General features: G+C 63.2%; 3 protein-coding genes across 4 annotated transcripts; 2 read left to right on the plus strand and 1 right to left on the minus strand.

Annotated features, from left to right (window-relative positions):
• The first annotated feature begins 1419 nt into the window (after positions 1-1419).
• On the plus strand, positions 1420-11059 carry BORCS7 (BLOC-1 related complex subunit 7). Of its 2 annotated transcripts, XM_067300196.1 has the most exons (6): positions 1428-1535; positions 8256-8444; positions 9027-9089; positions 9665-9708; positions 9851-9871; positions 10353-11059. In XM_067300196.1, exons 1-6 carry the CDS (start codon positions 1479-1481, stop codon positions 10402-10404), a joined length of 426 nt encoding a protein of 141 aa, XP_067156297.1. In that variant the 5' UTR covers positions 1428-1478; the 3' UTR covers positions 10405-11059. The 2 variants fall into 2 exon arrangements, with proteins under 2 accessions (XP_067156298.1, XP_067156297.1); XM_067300197.1 differs by lacking the exon at positions 9851-9871 and having other exon boundaries at positions 1420-1535.
• On the minus strand, positions 2486-6721 carry CYP17A1 (cytochrome P450 family 17 subfamily A member 1). Its single transcript, XM_067300195.1, has 8 exons — positions 6416-6721; positions 5774-5912; positions 4257-4486; positions 3953-4039; positions 3637-3846; positions 3327-3496; positions 3142-3245; positions 2486-2888 (listed from the first exon to the last, which is right to left on the minus strand). The coding sequence occupies exons 1-8, from the start codon at positions 6719-6721 to the stop codon at positions 2620-2622; spliced, it is 1515 nt and encodes a 504-aa protein (XP_067156296.1). The 3' UTR covers positions 2486-2619.
• A 30-nt stretch (positions 11060-11089) lies between the features above and the next one.
• On the plus strand, positions 11090-18554 carry AS3MT (arsenite methyltransferase). Its single transcript, XM_067299609.1, has 11 exons — positions 11090-11108; positions 12778-12974; positions 13151-13278; positions 13353-13503; positions 13616-13752; positions 14048-14117; positions 14228-14309; positions 14394-14525; positions 14610-14752; positions 15129-15272; positions 15979-18554. The coding sequence occupies exons 1-11, from the start codon at positions 11090-11092 to the stop codon at positions 16075-16077; spliced, it is 1302 nt and encodes a 433-aa protein (XP_067155710.1). The 3' UTR covers positions 16078-18554.
• The last annotated feature ends 1502 nt before the right edge of the window (positions 18555-20056 follow it).

Below are 20056 nucleotides of genomic sequence, written 5' to 3' on the forward strand. Positions count from 1 at the left end.
TGTTTCCTTCTCGAGTTGCGCGGTGGCAAAAGAGCCGCTGCCGTTCGGCGCCGGCGGAGGGAACGTGCCGAGTCCTGGCTGCTGCAAGGGCTGCGTTAAAAAGGCCGGTGCCAAGCGTCTCCACCCCCAGCCTGGGGCCAGGCCATTGCCGGAGCCGGTCGGCTCTCGCACTGCGTGTGCAACGTGCCGGCTCCGTGCCGGCTCCAGCAGTGAGAAAATCCCTTTCCTTACTCCTCCCCTTCGACCCCTTGGCAGAGCGGCACGGAGGTGCCGGGGACACCGGGTCTGACCCTGCTCAGGGACGCCGGGATGCCGCACGGGGCGGCACAGAGCTCCTGGGGACCGCGGGGAGCCTCCTGCTAGCTCTGGAGCCCGTCGCATGCGGCGACCTCGAACGGTTTCCCCATCCCACGGGTGCCGGGACTTGCGCAGCCCATGCAGCTTTTTCTTGGATGCTGATTTATTTCAGGACAGGGACGGATTTGGATGCAGGGTTGGGAGCATGGAGAGGGGAGAAAGCTCCTGCCCGTGCCGGAGCTGGTGCACCTCTGCCGTGGGTCAGTGCCATGCTGAGACCCCCAGCTGTTCGCCGCCGTGGTGAGCACGGCCAAGCCCCAGGGAGACGAGGGAGGGGGACGGCTCCATCCCAGGGGACCAGGCAAAAACCCCTGCCCTGGGGGGGCCTCTGCCCCTGTGTCAAGCCGCGATTCAGCAGAACTTTGAACCTGTTTAAAATGTAACTAATGCGGGGTGACTCCTTCTGGGGGCTTCCCATGGCAAATCGTGCTGTACCTGGGGGTCGCTTTGGTTTTCAATCCCCGCTCTAGAAATCATGAGACTCTTAAGGAGATATATATATATATATATATATATATATCTGTTTTTTTTTTTTAACTCTAAACCAGGCTTGTTACATGATAAAAGTGAAGTTGTGGCCACGGGTCAAGGGTTCAAAATTGAGAGTTAATTAAAAACTCAACCTCCCGTTTTAAAGCAAAAACATCCTTTTGTTTGCGGTCTCCACTGACGGTTTGTGACAGTCTGTGTCGGCCGGGCGGTCGTTCTGGATAAGCCCGTGTGCCCTTAGAGGCGCTCAGCCCTGCGTGCGTTGCGATTCTTCCTGTAGCGCTTCCATAAAATCCTGAACCCCCCCCAAAACAGAGCTGGAGGGGGCAGACACGGCTGGCATTGCACTGGGCTGCAAACGGCCCTTCCTTCGTCCTGCCCTCGTCCTTTGCTGCGTCCTGGGCAGGCTGCAGGGACTCACTTGGCATCAGATACCAGCAATGAGGAGGCTGAGCAAGAGCTGTTTGGTGGCAATTCGAGAGAAAATATAAACTATGAAACACGGAGCAGAAAGTTAGCAGTGAGGAGAGACTGGGTTTTTTTGGTTTTTTTTGTTGTTGTTGTTGGCTTTCCTGCCTGCTAGCAAGAGATAATGTGCAGGGGGGAAATAGGAAGGGGAGGGGAACGCGGAGATGTTGTGCTGGGCTGGAGAGGTTTCCTACAGCGCCAGGGTCGGACCATGGGCACCGGTGAGTGGAGGGAGCTGGGTTTTCCCTTTGGGCTCCAGCAGCTCCAGCTGCTTTTCCTTTGGGTGCTCGGAGCCACAGCTGCGTCGCTATTTAGTTAAATATTAAGAGGTCGAGTAACAGAGAACCAGAAACCTAATTGCACAGTGCCCCCAACGGCACCACGTTTTACGGCGAGAGCAAACGCGGCCCCTTGCGCTGCAGCGAGGCTGCGCTGCTCCGGGCGGGCAGCCGTGATCCAGCTGGGCGCTGAGCGGCGGCGGCGGCTCGGGGAGAGAGAGGCCACAGCGGCGCAGGGCGAACGGCAGCAGCCCCTGGAGCTCGGCGCTGAGCCCCAGCGCTTGGCCCCGCGCTGGGGGGCTGCTGGGCTCAGACCATGGGGCTTGGGGGCCTCCGGGTGCTCCCCCCCCCCGGAGGGGACCATGCAGCCCCCGGCTCTCCGTGCACCCAGGACGGAGCGGCCTGGAAGGGCAGTGCCGGGGGGACTCGCTGGCACCCGGGGCGTCTCGCTGTGCCGTGGCTGCCGCCGCTCGTGGCTCACGTTCATTCTCCTTGCTCCCAGCTGGGGAAACTGAGGCAGGGGCCACCCGAGTCCCACGCTCGGTCACAACCTCTGAGCAACGCCGGGGGCTTCATCACCCCCCAGGCTGCCCAAGGGGAGGCTTTTCCCCTCCGTTCTCCCACCGGCTGCACGGAGGCGCCTGTCCCTGTGGCTCAGGGGTGTCACTGGACGGGCCCCCCCACCCCACGTCCCCGGGGAGGGCGAGGGGCTGTTCGCGTTAGCAGCCCCCACAGAGGGGCCGGGCAGGGGTGACGTCCTCTCCGCACAGCCCTGCGCTCACAGGAGGTTTTGGGGCTACCGGATGCCTCGGATACCCTCCCACCTCCCCCCGCCCTCCATCGCCTGCCCAAAAAACAGCCAGAGCCGCTGGGTTGGAAATGGATTTATCCAGACAAGCCGCACCCGCGGCGCAGGCAGCACGCGGCTTCTGCGGTCCCACGGTGCCCACCCAGGGCTCCCGGCCGCCCACGCTACGCCCGTCCCGTCCCGTCCCACCTGCCACCCCGCGTCCGGGGCTCGGCCTGGTCACGAGGCCGCCCGCCAGGCCTCCCGCAGCCTGGCCTTCACCCGAAACTTCTGCACCTGCAGCACCACGCCAAACTTGCCCTCCAGCGAGGGCAGGGGCTGGTCCCGGGGGCACTCCAGCGTGAACCTCTGCAGCACCCACGCCAGGAAAAGGAAGAGCTCCATCTTGGCCAGCACTTCGCCCAGGCACACGCGGATCCCGGCCCCAAAGGGCAGGTAGCTGGGCGAGGGCGAATGGATGTGCTGGCCCTGCTCGTCCAGGAAGCGGCCTGCGAGGGAGGAGGCACCGCTGGAGTTAGCAGGGATCTGCTCCCTCCACCTGAGACCTGCCCAAACTCATCTCACATGTCCCTCCCACGAGCTGCAAGAATGGCCATGCTGGAGCAGTGGCGGCACAAATTCCCCAGCCAGGGGAAAGCGGGGTCCGACCTCCCACCACTGGGCATTTCCCAGGATTAGCCTGGCTCCTCTCCTGCTGTTTCCCCCTCACAACCCATAACGGGCAGGGAGCACACAACCCACCGGGGTTGAACTCCTCGGGCTTGTCCCACTCCTTCTCGTCGTGGTGCACGGACCAGAGGTTGATGACGACCCTGGCGCCCTTGGGGATGGAGTATTCCCCGATGCTGCGGGGCAAAGACAGAGCGAGAGGGTCAGTGCCTCCCACGGCTCTGCCCACATCCTGGGTGCGCCCCGGGCGGTCTCACCTGGTGTCGGCAAGGGACACGTGCGGGATGAGCAGGGGAGACACGGGCCGGATGCGCAGCACTTCACTGATAGTGGCCTCCAGGTAGGGCAGCAGTGGGCGGTCGCTGAGGTGGGGGTGGCGTGCCAGGCCGATTTTCTGGTCCATCTCCTCCTGGATCTTCCTCTGGACCTGAGAGGGGGACAAGGGCAGGGCTTGAGCCTGGAGAAGGGGTTCCCATGTGCATGGGGGCTCCCCATGGCAATGGGGTCCACCCAGTACCACCAGCACATCCCAGGTGGCAATCTGGGCAGCTGGGGCACAGGCCCTACCTCAGGGTAGTGGAGCAAGTAGAGCACAGCCCACTTGAGTACAGTTGTAGTGGTCTCCACGCCAGCCCCGAAGATGTCCCCCACCGTCATGAGCAGGTGGTCATCTGTCAGCAACAGCCCCGGCGCTGAGGGGCTGCCGTTCTCAGCGCTGAGCCTCACTTGCAGGAGGGCGTCCATGAGGTCCCTCACGGTGTCGTTGCAGAAGGCTTCCTGCCGTGGGCCACGCGTGAGCCGGGCTGTGCAGGGCACCTGCCCCCACCCCAGGCTCAGCACCCCACGGCTCCCCAGTGTCACCCCCTCCTGGTCCCACCAGCACCTTGTGTTCGGCAAACTTCTGCTGGAGCAGCTGGTCCCTGACCTTGAGGCATCTCTTCAGCAAGGCCAAGTCCTTGTTGGGGAAGATCTAGGGGAGAAAACCGCTGTCACGCAACGGCCTCCAGCTCAGCCAGGTGTCCACAGGCCCATGGACAGCTGCTCTGCACCCACCACAGTATCGGCTCTTGCGGGACACCTGTGCCAGGACCCTCCTAACCCGAAGGGCTCAGGTAGCCCCACCTGCAGGACACATCCCAGCTCCTTGCCCTCTGGGCACCCTTTTAGGTGAGCCCTTCCCTACTCACCTGGAGCCAGGGGAAGATGTCCACCAAACTCTCCTTGGCCACTGTGTCCACGATGCCCTGGCTGTACTCCAGCATGGCCTCGAACTCGGGGTCCCCGCGCCGGTATGAGGAGTTGAAGCAGAGCGAGCAGACCACGTTGGTGACAGCCCGTGTGAGCTCTGGGGCCACATCCAGGGCCATATCCTGTGCAGTGCTGAGCGTCTCACACAGCGATGCAGCCTCCCGGCAGACTGTGGGGCAGGCAAGGGACGGATGTGGGGGTGGTGAGGCCCAAGGCATCACCAAAGGAGCAAGAGGGGGCAGTTTGGGGCTCCTGGGGCAGCTCAGGGCCAGTGCTCATAGGTGCTATGAGATCCCATAAGCAAGTTACCCCCGGGATGCTAAAAGGGGCTACAGCTTATTGCGCCCCTCCACCCATACCCGAAGCTGATAACTCTTCCCTCTTGCCAAACGCTTCCTTGCTTCGGGCTGAAATCTCTCCTGCTGCTCCAGTCCCTCCCCATCCAGCAGCCCAGCTCAGGCCGGGGCTGGGGCTGCGCTGTTTTGCTCCCCCAGAACAACCTCCTTCCCAAACTATCCAGTTCTCAGAGCACTTTGGAGGGGGCTGGGGATGTCTGGCCTCATGCTGACCTCAGGTGATGGTGCTCGTGCTTGTGTCCCTCTGGGAAAGCTCAGTGGGGAGAGCAGCCGGAACCCGGGGCTCCTGGGGTGCCCCTGTGCTCCCCACCCTGCCGAGCTCAAGCAGCCTGCAGAGAGCACCCTCCGGCTGAGGCTGAGCCCAGCAGGGCTGCGAAGGGGCAGAAGGAAGGAGCGGAGAGGACCAGAGCCAGGCAAGGTCTTTATGTGAGGCACAACACTCCCTCCTGGCTGCAGCCAGGAACCCAGGAGTCCGGGACGTTGCGTTTCCCAGCTGTTAGGGAATAGCTCTGCGCATGCCAGGGAGGCAGCGAGCCTCCTCGTGCCTGGCACGCCAGGACACGCACAGGGCATGGACGTGTGGCCAAGCTCATTGCCAGGCTTGGCCTAGCCCCTGCCTGGCTCCGTGCCTCAGTTTCCCCAGCTGTCAATGAGGGAAGCCAAAGCTCTGGTAACATGCAGGACAAAAATGCGTGCGGAGAGGTGTCAGTAAAACATGCGGGAGGGGAGAGAGAAACAGAGCCCCCAGCTAGGCAAACTTGGGGGACACCGAGGGTTTTGGGCTGAGTCTCGGGCCATGGGGCAGGGAGAGGGGGAATGAGCCCCTGGCTGTCACGGGGGTGCCCTGAACCCGCTCACACATCCAAAATTAGTCACCCGTTGGTTCCCGGAGGATCAGGGAGAAAGCAAAACTCCAGCTATGGCCACGTGCAGGAGGGAGACACAAGAAGGATGGAGCTCCCGCAAGCCCCTGCATGGGTGGGGGTGTCCCCGGGGGCCACGGCACCAACCAGCCCCTGTGCCGATGCCCGGCCCCTCTGTGGAGCCGGCTGCTGCCGGCGGGTCCCGGGGGCCACCGGGCAGGCTGGGGAGGCACTTACTGATCTTCTCGAGGGCGAGCGAGCCCTCCCCGAACATGGAGAGGGCCGCGTGCACCAGCTTGCGCTGCAGCTTCCACAGGGGGCCGTAGCTGGCGAAGGCGATGTCCTTGCCCCCCCGTGACAGCAGGTCCGTGGTCACCTGTGCAAGCAAAAGTGCGGCGTCAATACGTCGGATAGGGGTGACACTAGGCGGGGGGGGGGGGATGGCTCGGTGCTTCAACCCCTGCTGCCCCCCTCCCAGGGACGGCCTGGGGGTAGTGGTTAGTTTGGGAGGCAAAGCCCAGGTGCTTCGGGGAGTGGTGCCGCAGGATTTGCGGGATCAGTGCTGGGCAGAGCTGGAGTTTGGGGCTCAGGGTGGCTGGCCGTGGCATTTAGGGGTGCAGCGAGGCTGACGCCCTTGCAACCTGGCGGTACAAAGACCCAGGGACAGCGGTGACCCCATGTCCCCAGTGCGCCGAGACGCAGCCAGGCCTGGGGAGGAACAGGCACCCTTGGGATGGAGGATGCGCAGGCTGGGCAGGGTCCCCCGTGGCGGGCAGGGAGAGGGGTCGTCTCCCCTCGATCGCCTTGCTCCTGGGAAAGACGGGCAAAGGAGTCCTCTCCCCGTGACCTTGTCCCAGCTGGGGCACGCGGCCGACTCACGGTGCGGGGCCGTCCGGCGAAGGCCTTGCCCTTCTTCAGCAGCACCTCCTTGGCGTGGCGGTAGCTGTTGACCACGACGACGTAGTGGGAGCCCATCCAGAGGGCGAAGAGGCTGCCGTAGCGGCCCTGCAGGCGCCAGAGGTGCAGGTGGAGCTGGCGGTGGCCGGCCAGCTGCAGCAGGCTGCCCAGGAGCGGCAGGGCCGGCAGGCTGCGGGGCCGCTTCAGCCCCGGGGCGGCACGCCGGCGCGCCAGCCTCCGTGCGGACAGCAGGGCCAGCGCCAGCAGCAGCGCACCCAGGAGCAGCATGGTGGGGCGGCTGCGCGGGGCCCGGCGCCGGAGGAGCCTTTTATAGCCGCCGCCGCCGCCGCGTCCCCTTGACCTGCGGCCGGGGAGGAAACCACCCGCCAGGCCCGCGGCCAGCGCCGGCAGCTGGCGACCCCGCCGAGGGCGGCTGGGGGCTCGGCGCTGAAAGCCGGGCGCCGCCAGAGGCCACGGGATGCCGGATCCCCGAGCCGCCCTGGGGGCCCACGCCACGGCCCCACGGCGCTCAGCACGGCACATCTGCGGGGCGCTGCACGGCGTGGGGAGGGGAACGGAGGGACCCATGTTGGGGGCGCGGGGGTGCGAGGCGGCTGAACCCCGACGTCTCCCCTCCAGGCAGTTCTGGGGGGCACTGGGCAGGTCTGGATGCACTGAGCAGGTCTGGGGCAGCGTTGGGGTGCACTGGGCAGGTCTGGGAGCACTGGGCAGGTCTGGGGGGCACTGGGCCAGTCTGGGGGGCACTGGGCCGGTCTGGCGGCATTGAGAAGCACTGGGCAGGTCTGGGGAGTACTGGGGAGCACTGTGCAGGTCTGGGAGGCACTGGGCAGGTCTGGGGGAGCACTGGGGTGCACTGGGCAGGCCTGGGAGGCACTGGGCAGGTCTGGGTGCACTGGGCAGGTCTGGGGGAGCACTGGGGAGCACTGGGCGGGTCTGGTGGCACTGAAGAGCATGGGGCAGGTCTGGGGGCACTGGTCTGGTCTGGGGGGGCACTGGGGAGCACTGGGCGGGTCTGGTGGCACTGAGGAGCATGGGGCAGGTCTGGGGGCACTGGTCTGGTCTGGGGGGGCACTGGGGAGCACTGGGTGGGTCTGGTGGCACTGAGGAGCATGGGGCAGGTCTGGGGGCACTGGGCAGGTCTGGGGAGCACTGGTCTGGTCTGGGGGGGCACTGGGGAGCACTGGGTGGGTCTGGTGGCACTGACGAGCATGGGGCAGGTCTGGGGGCACTGGGCAGGTCTGGGGAGCACTGGTCTGGTCTGGGGGGGCACTGGGGAGCACTGGGTGGGTCTGGTGGCACTGAGGAGCATGGGGCAGGTCTGGGGGCACTGGGCAGGTCTGGGGAGCACTGGTCTGGTCTGGGGGGGCACTGGGGAGCACTGGGTGGGTCTGGTGGCACTGACGAGCATGGGGCAGGTCTGGGGGCACTGGGCAGGTCTGGGGAGCACTGGTCTGGTCTGGGGGGGCACTGGGGAGCACTGGGTGGGTCTGGTGGCACTGAGGAGCATGGGGCAGGTCTGGGGGCACTGGGCAGGTCTGGGCAGTGCCCGATCCCCTGGGGAAGGCAGGGCCGGGGTCTCCCTGCTGGGGTGATGTCTGAGAGCCAGGGCATGGCACCTGCTCCCCTCCTCCTCCTCCCTGGGGGACGGTGCGGGCCAGAAGCCCCGGGCCGGGCCCGTCCCCGGACGAGGCGCAGGCGGCACCTCGGCCCCGGCCCGGCCCGGCCCACCCTGGCGGCCCGCCCTACCGGGGCGGGGCCCCTGCGCTTTCCGACCACTGTTGAGCCCAGGCGCTCGCCGTAGCTCTACCCCGCAGCGCCGAGGCGGAGCTCGGCCAAGATGGCGGCGGCGGCAGCGGCGGGAGGCGCGGCGGACGCCCAGGCCCGCTTCGGCCACTCGGTGAAGGGGCTTCTGACCGAGAAGGTGACGAGCTGCGGCACCGACGTGATCGCTCTCACCAAGCAGGTGCTGAAAGGCTCCCGGAGCGCCGAGGTGAGCGGGGGCGGCCGGCGGGGGACTACGGGGCCCAGCATGCAGCGCGCGGCCGCAAGGCCTGCAGGGAGGTGCGGCCAGCGGGCCCCGGGGGCGGTGGCGGCGCGGTGCACGCCGGGAGCGGTAGTCCGGCTGGGGTCAGGCGCCTCCGCGGTGCAGTGCTGGCCGTGGCCCTGAGGAGCAGGGCACGCTGGGAGATGTAGGCGAGCGCAGGGCATGCTGGGAGTTGTAGTCCTTCCCCGGCCAGGGAGCGGCGCTTGCTGGGAGTTGTAGTCCGGGGCCTGTGGGAGCGTCTCCGGGGGCGGAGGAGGCCCGGGCTCTGCCCCGAGCCCCGCGGGCGGTCCGTGGGGCCCGGCTGCCCCACAGAAGGTCCCCAGCAGCCCCAGCTCGAGGTGTCCCCCAGCGCTGGCCAAGTGCAGGGCGGAAGTCGCTGCTGCCTCCGTGGTGCTGGTGTGCTGCTGCTCTCGCCATGTCGCCCGGGGATGTCAGCCCTGCATGCGGGTCCGCTCAGCAGCGATCGCGAGCGGCTGGGGAAACGCAGAGCTGCTGCCTCTCAGTGTGGTTTGTGCGCTTGTCTTTCAGCTCCTGGGTCAAGCTGCTCGAAACATGGTGATGCAAGAAGATGCCATCCTGCACTCGGAAGATGTAAGCTCTGTCCGTCTGCTAGAGCAATAGTGCTTCTAGTGGGAAGGGTAAGAGGAGGGTTATAGGAACTGGGACACAGACATGTGAGTGGAGCCCTGAAACGAAATACATGGATTCAGGTAGCAGGGCTGATGGTCAGAATAATTTACTGCTTCTTCAAACACATGTATACCTCTGGCCTCTCTGCAGCATAGGTCAGCCCGTAAGCTGTGCCTGCTCTTAACAGAAAGCAAGAGAGGTTGTAGGCTGAAAAAAGTACTTGCTATGTGTGCCCCTCAGTGGGAAGGGAGAGGTGAGCATGCCACCCATGACAACTACTGGTGGTGGTGTTCCTGTGGCACTGCAGCGATACAGTAGTGAGCGTGCAGTAGGAGCTCCCAAGCGCAGAGGAGTTTTTTTGAAGGGGTACATGGCAGCCCGCTGAGATTATAGCAGGGAGCTGTTACTATAAACCACTTTGGGACTGTCAGGGCAGCAGAAGCTCTGGAAGCTTCCATCATTTTGAGACAGCTTGCCCTGTTATTCTGCTGAGATCTCTTGTCAGAGACATTCTTTCTTTGTCTTGTTCTCCACAGAGTTTAAGGAAAATGGCCATAATAACCACTCATCTACAATACCAGTAAGTAGGGGACATGATGTACTCTGTGGGGTGTTGAGCTGGTCCCTTGACCCCTTTTTCCCCTTCTTTAAGACCTTGTGTAGTGGAGACTTTGATGTTTTCTGTTTTTTCTTATGCTCCTTTCTCTCCTTTTCTCATTTAGGCAGGAAGCGATTCAGAAGAAGTGAGTACCCAGCTGAGGAACTGCCAGGAAAACCTGGGAGACAGTGTACAGGGGCCGATGGGAAAGGGAAGAGTGGTGGAGTGGGGTGGAGGAGAATGCAGCTAAAAGGTTTTTGCAGCTGCGTTTGAAGATGCTGGCACAGCAGGATAGCGCTTTGCTACTGCAAAGATCAGTACTTTGAAGAGAGGAGAGGTTGGGTGAAGAAACGACTTATACTAAGACTTCTATTTGTTTCATTAATGCGATAGAGCCTGTGAGCTTGATAGGTGATGAGAGTGGAGTAGAGCAGAGCTGTCTGCTTGTGGGTGTACAAAGTAAGGTTTGCCTCGTGTTTGTGGGGATATGGAGGTCGGTTGGGGGACCCCAGGGTTTCCCTTTTCTGTCGTATCTGTGCTAGAGCTGTTCTGGTCCCTCAGGTGCAGGCAGCACAGTGCGGATCTGGGGAGCAAATCTCACTGTGAACCTCTTCTTTGGTCCCCAGTGTTGAGCAATCATCAAACCTACAGGACCAGCTGAATCACTTGCTGAAGTGAAGCATACTCGAAGTCACGAGGATGTCTCGACTGGTGCCGAGGGCAGCCAGCAGTCCTCTCCCCTCCCGAGTCAGCTGTTCGGTCCTCTGGCTGCCTGGGGCTGGGTGTCAGCTGGGATATGCGCAGAGTGTGTGTTCCTGAGCATACGGCCCCTCTCACGCGTTCCCATCCACGTCTCCATCTGTAGAACGCCTGCCTGCTTGCCTGCATCTAATCGAAACGAACTCGGCAGAAACTTTCCTTCCCCCAACAACTCCTGTGCTCGTTTACTTTCCGTGTGCGGTGTGAAGTGCTCGGCCCACACCAGCGCCTCAGGCATCCCAGCCGTTCAGCTAACGGATCGCTGGGCATACGTCTGAAATGGTTGGCCAGCCTGGCATCCAGCGTGTGATACTCCTTCTGTCCAAGGTCTTATGTCTTTCATGGCCATAGCAGGATGATTTTCCTTCCTGTGTCTAAGCTCTGCTCAGTTAGGAACCATCTCCTGTGAGCTGGTGGAGGGGGCGTCGTTATGTCTGCCCAGGACCAGGAATCATAGAGCCAGTTTTTTCAGATGCATTTGTTTCCCCCTGTCCCTCCCCTCACAAGAAATGCAGAAAATAGAGCTGTGGGTTTTAAATACAGGTGTCTGCAGTTTGACAGTGGTCCTTAGGCACAGAGATGATCAGCGCGATTTATTTAGGACATGTTAATCAATGGGAGCTGTAAGTGCTCTGGTGGGCGAGAGGTGCTTTGGTGCAGACTGGGGTGCCAGTCCCAAGGCAGAATTGTTAAAAGCAGGAATCTGGGCGCACACTCTCTGTCAGTGGTCCAGCTGGATACTATTTGATAAGCATCCTGCTCTGAGGTTATCTTATTTTCCACAAAGCCAGGGTTTGGAACGTCCTCCCCTTGCCAGCCCATCTGCGCTGCGTTTGGCCTTCAACTGCATTCCTATTCCTGGGCTGCTGCTCCAGCTCTCAATTAAACAGCCTTGGATGTGTTGTGTGTTTGTATGGGATCGGGAAGGTATCCAAAGGCACAGCTGGGAAGCGGGTAGTGGGGGGAAAAAAGGCAAAAAAAAAAAAAACAAAAAAAAACAAACCTGCAAGCCTGTATATTCACTTCTGTACTGTTGTGTGTATGAGGATTAGCGGCTGGGCTCCTGTTTGCTTCCCAGGGAGCAAGATTGGGTCCAGGCTATAAATATTGTGTCTGGTTTTTGTAAGTCACTTATCTGGAGCACTTGGAGCACACTGGAAGCACTTCATTGCCTGAGTGTGCTTTTCATCAGCTGATATGACAAGGCAGATGGATAGCGGAGATCAGCCTGCCACGTTCCTGCTGTAGATCTGCAGCAAAGTGCTGCAGGGCTTCGGTTCCCGCCTGGCAGAGCCTTTCTTTGGGCTGGTGTTGCTCTGGTTGCCATCCTTTCTGCTGCTGCTGCCTGTTTGGGCCTCACCTTGTGGCAGCCCATCTCCTGCGTCCCCACGAAGGTACCGCTGTTAGCCCAGGCTAATCTAATCAGCCCAGCAGTGCTGTTAGCTTATTTTGTGTGCTGTGCCTCTGCTCTAACGCGGACACAGCAGAGGAGGGTGTAAAAAGGCTAAAATGATTTGCTTTATTGTGGTAAAAGGCTTGGGTTTCTACTTCCTTTTCTTTTTTTTTTTTTTCGAGCCCCTGATCCTTTTCTCTCCTGTGCCTGGTTACGCTGTGGCAGAGAGCAGGGTCTGCACCCCGTGCGTGGCGTGGGCTTCCCCAGGGTAGCACAGTGGAGCCCTGAAAGGGGGGGTATGGGGTGGTGTTTGCACCCACGGGGCTCCCGAAGCCTGGCCTCGCTGTGCTGGGTGGCAGCGGCGCTTTGGGAAAGGGATTTTCCTCTGAGCTCCCGCAGAAGCTGCCGCCTGCTTGGTGGCAGCGGAAGAGCTGCCCCGACGGCCACCAAGCTGCAGCAGCATCCGTGCTGGGTCGCCGGTGCTGGCCGTCACTGTGCCCCCTCCAGCAGCCCGGGGGAGCCCGTTTGGGATGACAGGTCTCTGCCACCAGCGTGTCCCCCGCCTGGGGCTGGTTTCGGTGCCGGAAGCCGAGGCTGGGGCGGACGCAGGCGCAGGATGCCGGGGCGGAGCGTGGCCCAGCCTGGGCAGAGTCCAGCCGATCCCCTGCAGCCGGAGGCAGTAAGGGGGCCCGGGGCAGCCATGCTGGGGGCTGTCCCTGGGGGGACCCCACTGGGGCTTGGGGGTCTCGGGGGGGTGATTTGCCTTGCAGGAAAGTCGTGACTGGTTTGGGGGGGGGCTCGTCTCTTTAGGGCAGTGGGAGCTGGGTTTGGGAGGCTCATTTTGGGGGAGTGTCAGGCTCCCCCAGGACCTGGAGGTGGGATTCTCGCTCGAATGTGAGTTTGGGGTGTCCCTGGGATTTGCCAAGGGGCAGAGCCCACAAACAGTGTTCCTCGTGTTGGGGGGGGGGTGTCAGGGCCCTTGGGAAGGCCCCGGCGTGGTGCCTGTCACTGTGGCGTCAGGTACCAGCGCCATGTCCCTGGTGCTCTGCTTGCAGTGGCAGCCCTGGCCGGAGAGCAGATCCACCGAGCGGTGCAGGTGAGGGGCCGTGCGGGGCACACGGGAGCCAAGCGGTGAGGCAGCAATGGGACGGGGGACCCGGGGTGGCCAGGGAGCAAGGGCTGAGCCGCCTGCCCGGCTCACGGACGCAGCTCCTTCGGGGGCCCGGGTGAGAGCGGGGTGCAGCTCGGTGGCTTCCACCCTCCCCGTCTCAGGATTACTATGGCCAAGAGCTGCAGAGGTCGGAGGACCTGAAAACCAACGCTTGCGTCACGCCGGCCGGGCCTCTGCCCAGGGCTGCAAGGGAGGCGCTGGAGCGGGTCCACGGAGAGGTGGTGGCGAGGTAACCGCCGGGACTGGTGCTCCGATGCCACGGCGTTCCCGAGCGCCGGGCCCCGCTGAGCGTCCGTCACCCAGGTATTATGGCTGCGGGCTGGTGCTCCCCGAGCGCCTGGCGTCCTGCCGCGTCCTGGACCTGGGCAGCGGCAGCGGCAGGGACTGCTACCTGCTCAGTCAGCTCGTCGGGGAGGAGGGCCACGTCACCGGGATAGACATGACCCAAGGGCAGGTGGGGCGCGCGGCTCGGGCGTCCGCGCTCGGAGATGCTGAGCAGCCTGGCCTGGCCTGGCCTGGCCGCCGGCTCCCGTCTCCCCCCTCAGCCGTTCCCTTCGCCTTCCCAGGTCGAGGTGGCGAGGAAGCACATCGCCTACCACATGGACAAGTTTGGCTTCCGAGCGCCTAACGTAGACTTTATCCAGGGCTACATGGAGAAGCTGGGAGACGCTGGCCTGGCCGACGAGAGCTACGATATTGTCATGTAGGTACCACAGGGACGCGCCGGCCCCGCATGCCTGGGACCGCGGCAGGGGCCCAGACCCGCGTCCCACCGGGCTGCTTGCTCCAGCCATGCGTTAGGAAAGGGAAAATCCCAAGCCAGAGTCTGGGCCGGAGCTTGGGAATATGGAGGCTGCCCTTTCCATGGCCAAATCGGCCTCTCCAGCTCCTCCATTAAGCGGTGGGACGTGCAGCAACCAGTGGTGCTGGGCGTAAAAGACGGTGCAGGCTTTTGGATGCTCATTGGTGGCCATGCCAACGTGGTCTCCTCTCCCCAGCTCCAACTGCGTGATCAACCTCTCCCCGGACAAGGGAGCCGTCCTGCGGGAGGCCTATCGTGTGCTGAAGGTATTGCCGGGGCCAGCGCTCCAGCCTGCCCCTTTCTTGGCCCGTTTTGACCCCGAATCCCCGTCACTCGGTGGGGCTGGCGTCTCCCTTCGCCCTTTGCTCCCTTGCAGCCCGGAGGAGAGATGTACTTCAGCGACGTCTACGCCAGCCGGCGCCTGAGCGAGGCCGCCCGGGCGCACAGGGTGCTGTGGGGTGCGTAGGGCTCCTCGCCGGGATCTCCGAGGACGAGGCACCGGCACACGGGGTGCGAGCCGTGTCCGTGGCCTGTCGTGCCAGGGGAGTGCCTGGCGGGAGCCCTGTGCTGGAGGGAGCTGTACAGCATCGCCCAGGATGTGGGGTTCAGCCCCCCGCGCCTGGTCGCCGCCAGCCCCATCACCGTTGGCCACGAGGAGCTGGAGAGCATCGTCGGTGAGGGTCCGAGCGGGGAGCTGGCCGGCCGGCCGCCGTGGCGGGATGTGCCGGCATCCCGGCTCACCGGCTTTTCCCTTCCAGGCGACTGCCGCTTCGTCTCCGCGACTTTCCGCCTCTTCAAGGTGCTGGCGGAGAGCCGGGCCGGGCCAGGCCGGGTTATCTACAAGGGCGGCATCGCGGGGCACGAGCAGGAGCTGGTGTTGGACGCCAGCTTCACCTTCAAGGTCCGGGGAGGCGCCTTGGGGCTCCTGAGGATGCTGGGCAGGCCAGGGGCTGCAAGGCTGGGCTGGGGCAGGGCTGCCGGGGGGGTGTCCTGCGTGATTTTGGGGGGTGAGCAGCGGTGGAGGGGCCACACAAGCCAAGGGAGCAGAAATGGGGGGAGGGAAAGGGAGCCCGACCTGTGCGTCTTGTTGGGGTGAAGACGGGAGAAGGACATCCATGGGGAAATGCAGGGTGGTTGGAGCCACGTGCTCAGCCACTGCGGGGGTTTCGGAGGGTTTTGGGCCAGGCTGCATCCCTGCTTTTGCGCCCCGTGTGGTCACGGCAGCCAGCGGGGGTTCTCCGGGCTGCCTGGTCCCATCACTGTCCCTCTGCCCCCAGGCAGGGGAGGCTGTGGATGTGGACGCCGACACGGCCGCTATCTTGCGGAGCTCCAGGTTCGCGGAGGACTTCTTGATCCAAGCCAGCGGGGCGGACGCCAATGCCGACACTGCACCGCCAGGCTGCTGCCGCGGGAGGGTGAAGGTTGGTAGCCGGCAGCTCCATGGCTCAGTTCGGGGGCTGGGACACGTGTGTCCCCGGGGGCGCGGGGCTGGCACCGGGAGACTTGTGCCCTGGGCTGGGCAGGACCCCCCGGGGCATCGTGGAGGGTGCCCGACGCCTGAGTTTGGGCAGCTGCCCGGCTCTTGTGCCGTGGCCACACCAGAGCTGCTCCACGTGGCACAACCAGACACCCACAGGGTCCAGCTTGTGGTCCCCAAAGCGGGGCGGCTCCCACCACGAGGAGTGAGAGCCCTTCGCACCCCGCACGCGTCCCTGGCCCCGCAGCCCGGGGCACCTTTATCTGCTGGAAACCTCTCTCCTCCTCCCCACGGCCGTCCTCTCCGCCTGCTCCTGAGGGTCGTCGGGAGGCGAAGCCCCACAGCTGCGCGTCCCTGAAATGCAACCTTGTACTTGGAGCGGGGGGGATGTTCTTGGGTCCCGGTCCAAGCAGGAGGCATTTCTGAGATAAAAGCAGAGCGAAGGTCCCAGAGGAACTCTCGGCATCCTCCTGGCGGCAGCGGAAAGCAGCTGGGCTGATCCCCCACATGCTCCTCGCATTAGCTATGGGGTCGGCTTGGGCTGCCCCACTGGCGGGGGGCAAGGAGCGGGGCAATGCTGCTCTCCCGGGGCGCTCGCCCTCCCGCTTCCCTCCGGCTGCATCCCGTCTCGGGTTGTTCTCTGCCCCCAGGAGAGGATCTGCGATCCCTTCCAGCTGCTGGAGCAGCCGGGAGCCCCGGGACCTGCCTGCTGCCCCGCCAGCGCCTGCGGCCCCCGCGGGTGCTGCTGAGCGGCCAAGTGATGCCCCCGCGCCGGCGCCTGCCAGCGAGCCCGGGGGACGTGGTGCCAGCAGCGCATGGCTTTCACCGGAGAGCAAATAAATGGCTGAGCTCCTGTGGCACGCACCCGCTGTGCCTGGTCTGGCTGCAACTTGCCGTCTTTGGGAGCCCACAGCCAAGAGACGAATGTTTCGGAGAAGCAAAAGGCATAATAGCATTAAGCAGCCGCATCGGCCCTTCCTTGTTTCGATCTTGCTGTGCTCACCCTCCGCACCCAGGGAGCCCCAAGCATCTGCAGGGCAAAGCCCGTGCAAGGTGCAGCGGTCCTCACGCGCGCAGCACCAGGAGGTGCAATTAGCATCTCATTTATAAGGCTGCAAATGAGCCTCTCCCCATGGCTGTGGGAGAGAAGGGCCAGGCCCTTCCCGGGAGCCCAGCCAGGCCTGCTTTTCCATGGAGAACTCGAAGCAGTGCATGAGGCCCCCAGGGCTGTCGCTGTGATTTGTGCTCAGGGCAGGAGATACCCCAGTTAGTGCCTGCTGCAGCTAGGGTTTGGCTGAGCTCGACATGTCCTCATGCAGGCCCCGTCTCGGCTGCATTTTCTAAAGCTGAACTTCTCAGCCAGAGGGTAATCGTGCTCTAGGAGGTGGGAATTTCTCTCTCTTTCCTTGTGCAGCGCTGCTGCAGTTTATGTTTTCCCCCGGACTCCATCTAGTGGAAAAGCCCAGAGCAGATTTTGCAGGGAAATCTGGAGCGCCTGGCTGGCCGGGTCCTGGAGAGGCTGAGGAGCGGAGGGCATCGAGGCTGCCATCGGAGGAGATGGGCTTGCGCTCCTGCCAGCCCCGGTGGGAGGCTCGCGAGATGCTAGGTGTGTGGGAAGGGAAAAGTGGGTTGTCCCAGAGGCTGTCGGTGCAGGAGGTACCCGGCTGCTGCCCGGCCTTGCTGCCACGGTGCAGCTCAGCACCTTGCATCCAGCTGCCGAGCAGCGGGCACGGTGTGCCGGGGGCGCCCGGACTGCCGCAGGCACAAAGCGGCTTTCAGGACATGGTTCCTACATGAAGACACTGTGTGAGGAGCAGCGGTTGAGGAGAAAGACCGGGCGAAGCCCTTTTGCCCCTGTCCAGTGAAGGAGAAGGTGAGAAGGGGGCATCTCCCAACCCTGGAGACCTGAACCAGCTCCGAGGCCAACAGGTCTGCAGTGTCGGTAAAGACAACCGGCAGGGCTGTCTGAGCCCTCAGGTTAGCGGCTGAGATTAGAAACAAGGATTTGGAGACCCCTTCGAATTGCAGACGGTGGGGCCAGATGGGGCCATCCCATCCACCTGCCATGGTCGGGGTCTTGCTGCGCCGTCCCGGACAGCCGCTTCCCCAACCCGCTCTCCAGCCCCCTGCGATGGCGTTTCCACCCCTCCTCGTGCAGCGGCCGGCTCAGGCAGGTCCGGCCAGCAGCGTCAGCAGCCCCCAGGCACCGCGGTGGCCGTCAAACCCATCCCATCGCCCTCCCTACGAAGGGGCCCGAGCGAGCGGCACCGAGGCACAATGCTCGCTCCGTGCGGTCCCTGAGGGCCTCCTCCTCGTACAAAGGGAGAGTTAATCGCTGACCTAAAAATTAACGGTTGCCTAGGTACTGGGGGTCATGATCTGATTACGTTTGCTTTGCATAAACAGCTTACGGTGCCAATCAGCGATATGTATACTGAAACCTTCACAGGGGCCAGCTTCCCCAACCTGCGGGCCACTGTCTGCACAACCAAACGGGAGCAGAAGCCAAAATTTGGATGTGTTAACAAAGACAGGGAATTGTTTGAGGACTTCCTACAATATATCCCCAAAACACAGTTCAACACACGCATAATTTTGCACCTGGCCAAAAAAGGCCATCAAAGAAGATGCTAAAGAAACAGTACAAAGTAAAACAAAATCAATTTATAGAGAATCATGGCATGGGAAAAGATAAAGAGCAAAAGATGAAAGATTCATATTCAAAAAGAAACATGGGCAACTGCCAAGGATGCTCTGGAAGCAGCTTGGCAGAGGGGGGTCCCAGAGGTGAGGAGGCATTTCCAGAACACCTGAAAGGGAAAGTGTAGGTGGTCAGGTAAAGACCGACTGCTGCACAGGGATGGGAAACTCCGACACCGGCACAACAGGCTGAAATGCTCAAAATGCTCTTGTTCTGTGTTGGAAACCAAGCTGGAGCATCCATCGTCTCAGATAACGTGGATAGAAAAGAAAGTTTACCATCTATCCCAAGACCTTTTCTACCCAGAGAAGCTTTTAGGTGATGGGTAAACGAGACTCCCAGGCAACAGCCGCACCAGAACAAGGTGCTTGCTGGGCCTTCTGTATTAACTCTTGACAAAACTTGGACCACTACAAAATATGAGGATTGTAAAAATAATTCCAAGCTTTAGAAAGGATTGCCTCAGCGCCCCGGGCTGCTTAACCTGACCTCTGCCATGAGCAAAATAGGGGAATGATTAATTCACTATTTGGGGATTAAACGTATAAATAATGCCCATAAACATAGTTTCCTGGAAAGTCACCTTGCCAACCTATCCTTCTGGTTTTGGATGAGACTACGAGTCTGACCAATTCGGTTTACAAAAAATTTCCAAGGTGTTTTGGATTTAGAGCACCATAAGACGTTCCTGGGTAGGGAGACACGGGGTTTTGGGGACAAGACACTAGTTAGTCCTATTCTACACGCGCTGATTTATGTGCTGATGAGGCAGCCAAGGCACTGTTTAATTTGCCTTGAGCACATCCCTCTTTCGCTGTTGCTTACCAAGTCTTTCATAAAGTCAAAAACCAGCCCGTCCTGGGAGGCTGGCGGCAATTAACTCTCGTCATCAAAGAGAGTCTTCCCAGCGCGAACGGAAGAGCAGATGGGTCAGGGGGGCTCCTGCCTGCAAAATCCCTCATTAAAAAGGCATGGGGCCCCGGCGGAGCTTTTCAGCTTTGCCGGGGAAAGCAGCACCCACTGCCGCTCCAGCAGCGAGACCCCCCTCTCCGACGTGCATACGTGAAAAGGCCACAGCCAAATGCCAGTGTATTTGCACGGCGCTGCTTTCTGCAAGTTCTCAGCGTTTTGGGGAGGAAGGCAGCAGCCGAGAGAAGTTCCCCTAGCTCTCGGCTTTAATTTGGGGCTTTGGAGGTCCTCGCCCGGACGCCGACGCGCGGGTGCCTTGTCGCCCCGGCTTTTCGGGCCCCCGTGCCCAGGCCGCGACCTGCCCGCGGCTCCGAGAGCCGGGCCGCCGCGGCCCAGGACCGCCGCGCCGCACGGGCAGGTCTCCGCCCCGCACCGGGGCCTGCGGGCCCTGCGTACGCCCGGTTACCGAGCCGAGCGGGGAGCGGGGGGAGGCTCCGAACCTCCCCGGCGGGAGCTATAGGCACCCGGGGCCGTTTTCGGAGCGGGGTCCAAACGCCCCGACTCCGGTCGCTTTTCGGTAACGCCACCGAGGAGGCGCCGAGGGGCCGCGCCGGGCCGCCAGGGGGCGCTGCGCCACCGCCGACCGGGCCGCGCGGGGGGGGGGGGGGAGGCGGCGGCGGCGAGGCCTGGACGGAGGCGGCGGCCCCGGCGCGGCCCGGCCGGCAGCTGCGCAGCGCACCGGGCCGCCCCGCTCCGCCCCGCCGCGCGCGGCACGCGCCGACCCCGGCCCGCCGGCCGCGCCGCGCCCCCATTGGTCGCGCCCCTCCGAGTCTCCGCCCCGCCGGGTGCCAGGCGGGCCGCCATTGGCCGGCGGCGCGCGGCCGGCTCCGCCCCCGCCCGCCTGGCGTACACACCGGAGTCACGCGCCCCCCGGGCTGGGGACTCCGCCGCGGCGGGCGGGGCGGGGCCGGGCCGGCATTGGCGGAGGGCCGGGCGCCGGGCCCCGCCCCCGCGGCGCGGCGAGGGCGCCGATTGGCGGCGCGCGGCGCGGGCGCCGCCCCCGCGAGGCGGGCGGGGGAGGGGCGGCGAGGGCAGGGGCTTGAGGCGGCGCTCGGCTC

Source organism: Apteryx mantelli, chromosome 7, assembly GCF_036417845.1.
Source record: "Apteryx mantelli isolate bAptMan1 chromosome 7, bAptMan1.hap1, whole genome shotgun sequence".
Taxonomy (NCBI): domain Eukaryota; kingdom Metazoa; phylum Chordata; class Aves; order Apterygiformes; family Apterygidae; genus Apteryx; species Apteryx mantelli.

What these genes read in the sequence shown, in the direction of transcription:
- AS3MT (XM_067299609.1), top strand. An exon ending in AGATCCACCGAGCGGTGCAG is followed by an intron (nt 12,975 to 13,150) that starts GTGAGGGGCCGT and finishes TCCCCGTCTCAG; the next exon opens with GATTACTATGGCCAAGAGCT. An exon ending in GAGAGCTACGATATTGTCAT is followed by an intron (nt 13,753 to 14,047) that starts GTAGGTACCACA and finishes TCCTCTCCCCAG; the next exon opens with CTCCAACTGCGTGATCAACC.
- CYP17A1 (XM_067300195.1), bottom strand. Translation starts at nt 6,721, where the DNA reads ATGCTGCTCCTGGGTGCGCTGCTGCTGGCGCTGGCCCTGCTGTCCGCA. An exon ending in ACATCTTCCCCTGGCTCCAG is followed by an intron (nt 4,040 to 4,256) that starts GTGAGTAGGGAA and finishes TTTCTCCCCTAG; the next exon opens with ATCTTCCCCAACAAGGACTT. An exon ending in AGAAGTTTGCCGAACACAAG is followed by an intron (nt 3,847 to 3,952) that starts GTGCTGGTGGGA and finishes GGCCCACGGCAG; the next exon opens with GAAGCCTTCTGCAACGACAC.
- BORCS7 (XM_067300196.1), top strand. Translation starts at nt 1,479, where the DNA reads ATGTTGTGCTGGGCTGGAGAGGTTTCCTACAGCGCCAGGGTCGGACCA. An exon ending in AAGGCTCCCGGAGCGCCGAG is followed by an intron (nt 8,445 to 9,026) that starts GTGAGCGGGGGC and finishes CTTGTCTTTCAG; the next exon opens with CTCCTGGGTCAAGCTGCTCG. An exon ending in CAGGAAGCGATTCAGAAGAA is followed by an intron (nt 9,872 to 10,352) that starts GTGAGTACCCAG and finishes TTTGGTCCCCAG; the next exon opens with TGTTGAGCAATCATCAAACC.